The following is a 10,096-nucleotide window of genomic DNA, read 5'->3' as shown; positions in this document are numbered from 1 at the left end:
TGGTTATTCTAGACACGTTGCTTGTAAATCATGTTAAGTGGGTTTCAGTTTCAATTAAAAATGTCGGTCTTAAAAAGTAAAATAACACGGAGCAATAAAGTAGTTAGAGATTGAATAGCACCGAAAGTCAAAGGACTTAATAGAGAAGAACAGAATAAATACAAGGGAGCAACATGTAACAATGTTTGATTTTTAAACCGTTGCATATCCATCCAACAGCATCCTTAATCACCATCTATCTAACTCACTCTCTCACACACTTCACGAACCAACCAAGATTCCATTCAATTCAAAATGCCGTGGATTCTCTCCGTCAAACTTCTGTTAATCTCCCTCACCGTCATATCCATCGCCGTAACAACAAAACTAACGGTTCCGTTAATGTTCAGCTTCGCCGTTAACGGCCTTCCGGCCATTTGGTCTGTCGTCGCCACGTGGCTGAAACCACCGTATCTTTACGTCATCATTAACGCAATCATCATCACCATCGCAGCCACCACACGCTTCCAACACAACCACCACCAACAATCTCCGAACGAACCTCCACCGTCAGATCTGACACCGGTGAATTACGATATTGCCCCTAGTGAAGGTGACTCTGATGTGGGTTTGGAGACGGTGGCGGCTGGTGGTGGTCAGGTGGTGGTTGTTGGTGGGAATGAAGGTGAGGTTGTTGCGTTGGGGTCCACGTGGAATGAAATACAGAGTGTTGAACCGGAGAAGAAGGTTGAACCGGATGAACCGGAGTTTGTTTTTCCGGTTGAAGAGAAGCAACCGGTGACGTCTAGATTTGCTAATAATCGGAAACCGGTGAAAGCCAATCCGGAAGGTGAACTTCTTGAACTTATTTGTTTTGATATTTAATATATTAAACTTTTTTTTTATTTGTTAGGAGCGTTTATGGTCGGTTTTGGCCACTCAAAACTAACCGAAAATCTGCCTTTTTTTTGTGTGTTTTTTTTTTAAAAAGTATTTATTTTAAGTTTTTGGTTTTCACCATTGGTTTCAACTGCTTCAACTTTTGTTACTTTTTTTTTTTATAAAATATTGAATTTGGATTAAAAAATTTATCCGAAGTAGTAAATTTGAGTCTACGAGCTCATGTTTAAAACTTAGCTCTCTTTGTGAGTAGTTTTCAAGATCATTTATTATATATTAATAATAGTCATAATTATTTTTTAGATATTTCTTTATTTGTAATTTTTTATATATTATTTAGTTATTAAAAGTTAACCTATAATCCTAATTATTAAATAGTATAAATAAAAAAATAATTATTAAACATATATTAAATAGTATATAAAAAATAATTATTAAAAGTTAACATATATTAAATAGTATAAATAATTTTTTATATATTATTAATTATTAAATAAACATATATTAAATAGTATAAATAAAAAAATGTATAAATCAGGGCTTTCAGCTCAAGCTCTGATTAAATAAGCTTAACTTTTAAGCTCGAGCTTGTTAAAACTTGAATTAATTCGAGTTTTTTGCAACACAACTTGTTTATACCCTAGCTTTGAACTATTATTTTTATTTATTATTACTCCGTATTAATTAATCTTTTATGTTATTACAAATTTGAAATTTGGATTATGAAACTTTTTAGCTTTATTATTTTCTTTTATCTAAATTTGTGTTTTTTATATTGCTTAACAGAAACTGAACTAAAATCTGAAAAACAAATCGTTCATTTTTATATACTCTTTCTTATTTCAAGTTAAACATGAGATAATGATAATAATTATCTGATTAATATTATTCAAACAGGTGCAAGAGCTTTGAGAGTATTGAAACCAAAGAAGCACGAGACACTAGAAACCACATGGAAGATGATAGCAGACGGCCGTCAGTTACCGTTAACAAGACACCTCCGTAAGTCAGACACCTTCAACGACGTTAACAACATCCATCCATCCAACGAGTCATCAACAACAAAGTCAAAGGTGGTGAAGAAATCAGAAACCTTCAAAGACCGTACAACATACGCCAACCAAAACGACTACCCGCCGCCGCCGCCGGTAACCAACTTATCTCCGGAGGCCGGCGGGAAGCTGAAGAAAGACGTGTCACTGGGTCAGGACGAGTTGAACCGGCGAGTTGAAGCGTTTATAAAGAAGTTTAATGATGATATGAGGTTGCAAAGACAAGAGTCATTGAAACAGTATATGGAGATGGTGAACGGTGGGGCCCGCCGCTAATAATAAATATAATAATGTTTTTTTTTTTGGATATTTAAGAAAAAAAAGTTTTTTTTTTTTTAATATTTTGTTATTTTAATTTTTTAATAGTGGAGAAAGGAAAACTAAAGGTTTTTTGACCCATTAAATATCATGGGTTTTAATGGGGTATGGTTATGAAGATTAATGAAGGTGATGGTGATGATAGCTATAGAATCAATTCTTTTATTTCTTTTTTGGTTGTTTTTGGGTGTAATCTTTTTTTATGTAAAAGTGGATGGTGTGTTTATAAGGTGCTGTTTGTTTTTCAGAGGTAAAATGTCAGAAGACTGCGAAACCACATCTGCCAACATCTGTAGCAGAAGAGGTGGACCAAAACTCTGCAGTCTGCAACAAGAAGACTGTTTGTTTTTTAACATCTGCAGACTGCTAAAATAAGCTGAAATTTAAATAAACTGAAATATAAATAAAAAAGGTTGTGAACTGGTGATAACAATTACGATTTTTCCCTTGTCTTGGCTTGATCAATGTTATGTTATTATTGTTTTTTGATAGGAGATTAGGTGTTTAAGTTTTAATACCGAGCTTGGTTAATAGATGCAAACAAACATTACAGTTTTGTATCCTTATTTGTAAGTTAAATGTTTTACAGTTTTGTTTAGTCTTTAGGAATTTTACAGTTTTGTTTACAGATTTGGGTTTTATATAATAGTTCAAACTTTCAAAATGCTCTCCATTTACTGCAAATTTAACAAACATCATAAGTGTCCCAAACCCTAGCCTTCTGTAATTAGTTCTTATGAGTAACAAACTCTAAGCAAGAAACCCTTGAAAAGCCTAAATGTCAAATATTATCAATCATAAATTGTTGAGTCTAATTAACAGACTATTTTTCAAAATGAAGCTATAAAAATGTATTTTCATAATCTGTTAACTGCATATGATGGTGATGATGACTGAGATGGGCATCAATTAAGCATTGTTAATAAACCAAATTAAGCAAACTTAACTAAACAACCGAACATACAACGGAAAAATTTGGTGTTATTAAGCACATAGATCATAGATGATTAACATCACAACCATTAAAATTAAAATATGAACCATGTAACTTACTTACCAGGTAGAATTAAAAGGAACTTCTATGAAGATGAGATGATGATTTGTGCTGCTCCAACAAAAGGTAAAAGAAAGAAGAATAAATAATAAGTTGTTTGAATCAATCGGATCTAAGCTAAAATGAAAAGAATAGAAAGAAAGCATACCTTCAAGAAGATGCCGGCTTGGTGAGTGGAGCAGACGGCGGCCGGCGGTGTGGAGGTAGCCGGCTTGGTGAGTGGAGCGGACGGCGGCAGTGGAGAGGAGGAGGAGTGGTTAGGGTTAGGAGGAGGATGATGATCGGTCTGGGAGAAGAGGTTAAAGAAGTAATAATACCAACACTTCTGGGAGAAGAGGGCGCGCAGACGTTTTTTAATGAAACGTCTTCGAAAAAACAAACACACTGCAGAGCCCAACGTCTGCGCGCCCTCTTCTCAGTGCAGACAAAAGAAGTGGAGAAGTGCTTCTGAGGAAAAACAAACAGCACCTAAATATTACAAAGTTATAAAAGTAATATTAATTGCTCTTTTTTGGTGTTACTTAACTTGTTAGTTATAGCTAGTACCACTAACAAATTTCTTAAATATCACGCAAAGCATTTGGATGGAAAAACACTCATAATTAAAAATATAATTAATTGTAACCAAATAAAATGAAGTAGAAACCATCCGGTCACTTTTGGTTAAAAACTAAAATCAGATTGATAAAAGAACATAAATTTTGCTCAATTGAGATTGATAGTGATCAAGATGTACTAGGTTGATGTACCTATAGTATTGGTACCAATCACGAAAGGAAACCGAACTAAGATTGTACAAAATGGACCACTTAAGATTGAGCTAGTTATAATCAAATCCAAACAAAGTGCGGATTCAAAGAATTAAATCATAATTTGACAATAATACTAATTTTAATAAAAAATAAAAATAATATCTATACTAATAATATCAACAATCAAATAATTATAAACAATATGGTTTTTTTTAACGGCCAATGAATCCTCCAAATGAGCTGCTGGCTAAATTCACTGCAGCGACATTCATCTTTTGATCCAGGAAAAACACTTACCTAAGGCCAACTCCCGGAAACACACGCCCAAGGGCACGCCAGTACGGTGAAATAATACACGTTCAATTCAAGGATCCAGTTAAATAAATATTAATAATAAAGGGTTTGTAGCTTTTAATTATGATGAAATATTAGAAATATAATTTTTACTTAATTCGGAGATTGACCATTTATGAAAATGAACTTGGTGTCTTCGTGATTGGAGGTTATATCTATAACGTTTACACCATAGAAAGGAAATCCAAATTTTTGGGTCGAACCAAACACATGAATTGATGCAAAACCGTACTTCATTTTCCTCCGACAACAACCTGTACGTACATGGCAACCTCATATAGTCAGTCATATTTTTTTATTATTGTTTTTTTTATCGTTTTCTGTTTGCATTAAACATCGTGGTGATTAAAGCCCAACTCATTCAAAGTAAAAAAAGATTAAAAAACCTTTGAAAGTGAAAACCTTAAGTTCATATATTTAAAGGAAATTGGTGTTAAATAATCTTAATTATGAGTTATTTGTAAAAAAACAGTTTGAACTTAATATTTGGCTGATGACGGTTCAAACTAGAACGGTATGCGACTAACGAAATTAGAACGGTATGCGACTAACGAAATCTTAATGTCGTTAGTTGCAGGTCGCCAAAATAACGTATTTGGCCGGAAAACTCACATTTTTCGCCGGAAAACTCAAACTTTTCGACCAAGAGCTCTTTGTAACCTTAGATCAGACCTTATGAACATTTTTCTAGTAAAAACCCCAGTTATTGAGATGTCCGAAACCCTAAAACTACCGTTGGAGTCAATTGGCGGTGCTCAAGTGGGGGTGATAATTGGTTGGTGATGAACTAGTTGGTGGTGGTGGTGCTCAGGTTGAGTTTTCCAACGAAAAATGTGAGTTTTCCAGTAAAAAACCATTTTTCTAGCGACCTGCAACGACTAATGGGTGTTAGATTTCTGTTAGTCGCAAAGTGTTGTAAAAATACACCTTTATTTGGGACCGCCACTAGCCAAGTGTTAAGTTGAGATTATTATTTACCAATAAGACATGATTAAGATGATTTAAAACCAAAATTCTGATTTTTTTAATATGTATAAGAGTCGGCCTTGATCTTTGTTAAAAATATAAACTTTATGAAATACGAAAAACCAGACTACACATGTTTCCTCAAGTCCCGGATCGATAATCAAACACGAACTAAACAAATAACTCTTGTTTATTAATCAGAAAATCTTACTCTAAAAACTTATTACAACTCTCTTAAACCCTAACTCGGTTTGACTCTTGATGAACCCTAACTCGGTTACACCAACTTCACCATCTCTAATGTCTAACCATAACTCGGTTTATATAGAATAACCCTAACTTGTTAGCCAAGACATTACCAAATATAATAAAACCTAATTATTGGTTTGGGCCTTACACTTGGGCCAAACAACAATTGAGCCAACAATCACCCCCGCAATTGTTGTGCCCGAGTCACCCGACTCACCCCCTAATTTCCTACTCGAAATTGGCGAGTCTTCAACTTCACGTTTGTCATCATTCTCTTGATTCTCCCGAGGCTTTTCATGATCTCTTGCAATGTTCTTTCGGCTCCACTTGGCTAGAAGACACACTTGCTTCGTTTGATCATTAGACGCCTTCCCTTGGGCTTGAATCCTTTTCTTGACCACGCGTTTAATTTCTTGAACACTCTTCTTTGGACTTCGACTTTTAGAACTTGGATCTTTGATTGGCATCTGACTCGTAACCGACTTGTCTTCTTTCAGCTCAATACTTTGAAGATCCCTACCTGCAAAATTCTTCATTCCAATGATAGCTCGTTTACCGGGACTTGTTATCTTAAGACTAATCTTGTACAATCGATTCTTGGTCCTTGTCACCTTCATCAAAAGCTTACCTGTATCATCTTTAATGGTTAGCAAATCATTTTTCATGTGAATCTCTTATCCACCTTCTGTTGTTTGACCAATACTTATGATATTGCACTTTAGGCTCGGAATGTAGTAGACATCGGTCAACAAACGTTGCTCCCTCGTTTTTCCTTCAATTAAGACCGACCCTTTCCCCGAATATCAATACAAGCCCTCCTTATCGATTCGTAGAAAACCCAACTCGGTTCCGATACGCGCCGATGATGGCTTCTCCTCAAGCTATCACTAACCACCGATCATTATGCCGTTGATCCGCCTCACCGTCGATCAAAGTTAACTCGATTATCGATTTCTTGAACTTGGCTCTGATACCAATTCAAGTCCCGGATCGATAATCAAACACAAACTAAACAAATAACTCTTGTTTATTGATCAGAAAATCTTACTCTAAAAATTGATTACAACTCTCTCAAACTCTAAGTCGGTTTGACTCTTGATAAACCCTAACTCGGTTACACCAACTTCACCATCTCTAATGTCTAACCATAACTCGGTTTATATAGACTAACCCTAACTTGTTAGCCAAGACATTACCAGATATAATAAAATCTAATTATTGGGTTGGGCCTTACACTTGGACCAAATAACAACATTTCCTGCTTTCATATTTTAAAAAAAAAAAAAAAAAACTTAATTACAACTTCACTTATGACACCTGTAAGTGTTTTTTTTTCAACAATGCAACCATAAAATAAGTCATATGCACTAAGTGTTACATAAATAAGTCCTATTTTTCATATTATCTATGTCATATTCATACTACCCATACAACCTCATTACTTATGACCCACTTTGTAACTTTGATGCAACGAATTTAATGAAACAAGACGCGTGTACCCCGTCATAGTGATAACAATAAAAACTGGTTAACATATAAAAACACAAAATCATGGAGGTGTTTGAAATTATCGTTGTGTTTTACAAAATGAATATCAAATAAGAGAAGGAATTGAGTCAAAATTTTTATTACAAAATGAAAGCAACCCGATTGACAACTCTATAACTAGCACATGAAAACATCATCTTCAAACATTAAAATATTTGGAAAAAAGAAGGAATTGAGTCAAAAGTGTTATTAGTTGTGTTGAATTGAGGCAAAGACACGTAGTATGTTTGTGGCCTTGTATTGTCGAAATGCCAAGTCATTTTTGTTAACTTCAGTACACCTGATGAAACATATTTATAGATATGGAAGCATTTATCTTCTTATAGAATCTAAATGTCCATATATGCAAATTGCAAAGTACCAAAGATGTCACCCTTCTACTTCATATAAAACAATAAACCCATCTATATATTTCTTGAATTTTATATGTAGCGATTCTATTATCGTAGAAGCAAGTCAGCAACAAAACTACAAAAGTGTATTGCCTTTTGTCACTCACACCCAATTTAAATGTGTGAACTGAGAACTAATAAATGCCTATCTAGGATCAAGGTTATTTTTTCTCGAAAGATATAAATTATTACTAGTTAGATTATGTGTTATGGTTTGGTTAGTTAAAGAGTCATTGCCACATAGACAGTGAGTTTTAACTAACCAACTCACGTCATTGCCACGTTGTGGAAAACTCATACACTTTCAATGGGTGCTTGCATAATGTTCATAAAAGTGGTTCTAGAATGTGTCCCTAGTTATTATTTCTCCTTGTACCAAGCCCCGATCAAGATATCAGAGATCTAGAGGCTAAACGAAAAAAAATTTTATCGGGAGGTAATGAGGATAATCCGAAAACGTGTTGGGTTGCTTTGAATAAAGTAACTTTGGTTAAAGAAGATGGGGGACTAGGTCTATGTCCTCTTAAATACTCTGATTTAGTCATTTTTATTAAAATGGTGCCGGCGTTTTAAGGTGAAACATGATAGCCTTTGGAAAAAAGTAATAAATTATAATGGCTATTCATTACATGCCTAGATATGGTTGGTCATTCCCACAACAAACGTTTGAATGGTACTTGGGATAAGATTTTAAAGATTGAAAAATCTTTGGTAAAGGCTCAAGTCTTGTTAACTGATTCCATCAAAGGGCTGGTGGGAATTGGGCATAATGTCTTGTTTTAGTTAGATGCTTGGCTAACATATGACATTAAAAACCCGGGCTTTGTGTAGTGGTTGGTCGTTGTGTGGTCAATGGCTAGGTTTACTCGATGACCTGGCCTTCCTGGTGGGGGCGGCTCCTCCGTTGTGGGTAAACGGGAAACCCGACTCTACGAACCCGAGGAAAGGCTGCACAGAAGTAGTAGGGGCGTTAAGACCGGAGCTTTTTGTAGTGCTAGCAGGAATGCAAGTGAATGAATCCCATCCCCTAGCGAGTAAAGTGCTTACGCCCCCTAGCACTTCCGCGCAATAATTCTACCAAAGGTGATCCTATTACAGGGATAGCGTCAGGTACACCCGTTACAATTTTCACGGCCCAATAACCAATTTGGTCCCAATAAGCGGGAGAGGGAGAGTGAAAGGAGCACACTTCTCGACTAAGGCAATCTCATCTGAAAGCTCAAGCTCAACTTGCCGGTCTGAAAAGAGGCTCAACATTCGGACATATCTTTTTGATTGGTAGCGGGCCGAACTTCTAACAGCCCGCCCGCTTCCATAGAACAATATCGTGGCAACGTAGACCTAAGTGAAGTGGTCATATTGGATCCTTGGGAACCATCACAAGTACGGCCGACATCTATTTATTTAAACGAGAATGCCGTGTCGTCCAGCGGAGCCTAGAAGAAGATGCTCAACGCTATGGCTACTTTAGGACAATTCCCGCCTTAGGGAAAATTACCCTCGTTTTTGGGAAAGCTATAATTGAACTGTTGAAATTGTTAAATTTACTTTATTATTTTCTGTTTAAAGGTGGTGAAGACGGATGGGTGTGGGATGGTGATGTTTCTGGTTCATTCCCGGTTGCGTCGATGAAAAAGTTATTATATGCCTTGTCCTACGAGTATTTTAGAGTGGAATAGTTGGGTTCTGCTGAAAGTGAACATTGTTGTTTGGTAGGTCATCCAGAGTCGTCTCCCCACGAGTGATACTTGATAAAAAAGAAATATATTTTTTGGCCCGGATATGTGTAGCAACTGTTTGACTATGGGGGATTCGGTGGACCATATTTTTACATCTTACTACGTCACGACAACGGTGTGGCAAAAATTGGTAGGTGGTGTAATATTTAATTGTTTCTAATGAAAGAGCTCTACGACATATTTGGGGTGATAAAACAAACGCTAGAAGTTGGTCATAAAAGAAATTTGGTTACTTCATTGTTATGGTTGTCATTTAGTGTTTATGAAAGGTTCAAAACAAGTTTATTTTCGAAAACAAGACGATGAAGACTGATAAATTGATTGGAAATATAAAGGTATTAAGCTTCTTATGGATTAAAAATAGGGCTAAATGTATAAATTTAGATTGGAATAGAGGTTAATTTTTGGTTATGTACTTTGTTCCCGGTTTGTATATTGGTACCGGCCCTTGCCATCTTTTCGGTAGAATGATTTGGTTCAAAAAAAATTAAAAGTTGCTTTTGCGGAATATTTATTCTAAAAGTTACAGGAATTGTTGTTTAAAAAGAAAAAAAAAGATGTGGTTTGATCTTACCGTTAAGGTTTAAAGCGAACTTTATTTAAGGGCTCTTTGCAGGGGCGTAGCCACTCATAAGTGAGGGGTGTCCTCCGTTCCCTGTGAATTTGTTTTAGTGTTAATATACCGAAAAATTCCCGACCGATCCTTATAAAATTTTGGCACCGACCCCTGTAAAACTTTAAAGCCGTATCCTGTATAATTTCGAGACGACCCCCATGAGATTTTGAGACTAAC

General features: G+C 35.7%; 1 protein-coding gene across 1 annotated transcript; it reads left to right on the top strand.

The window, feature by feature from the left end:
• The first annotated feature begins 258 nt into the window (after window positions 1-258).
• LOC143611102 (uncharacterized) lies at window positions 259-2,428 on the top strand. Its single transcript, XM_077085396.1, has 2 exons — window positions 259-829; window positions 1,777-2,428. Exons 1-2 carry the CDS (start codon window positions 295-297, stop codon window positions 2,205-2,207), a joined length of 966 nt encoding a protein of 321 aa, XP_076941511.1. The 5' UTR covers window positions 259-294; the 3' UTR covers window positions 2,208-2,428.
• Window positions 2,429-10,096: the final 7,668 nt, after the last annotated feature.

This window comes from Bidens hawaiensis, unplaced genomic scaffold (assembly GCF_021521415.1).
Source record: "Bidens hawaiensis isolate Kalapana, Puna unplaced genomic scaffold, B.hawaiensis_p1.1 tig00029358_1, whole genome shotgun sequence".
In the NCBI taxonomy this organism is placed as follows: Eukaryota; Viridiplantae; Streptophyta; class Magnoliopsida; order Asterales; family Asteraceae; genus Bidens; species Bidens hawaiensis.
Note: the sequence above shows the minus strand (reverse complement) of the source record. Positions and strands in the feature narration are given on the sequence as shown.

Coding starts and splice junctions, on each gene's coding strand:
- LOC143611102 (XM_077085396.1), top strand. CDS start 295: ATGCCGTGGATTCTCTCCGTCAAACTTCTGTTAATCTCCCTCACCGTC. Junction 830..1,776: donor GGTGAAAGCCAATCCGGAAG/GTGAACTTCTTG, acceptor TTATTCAAACAG/GTGCAAGAGCTTTGAGAGTA.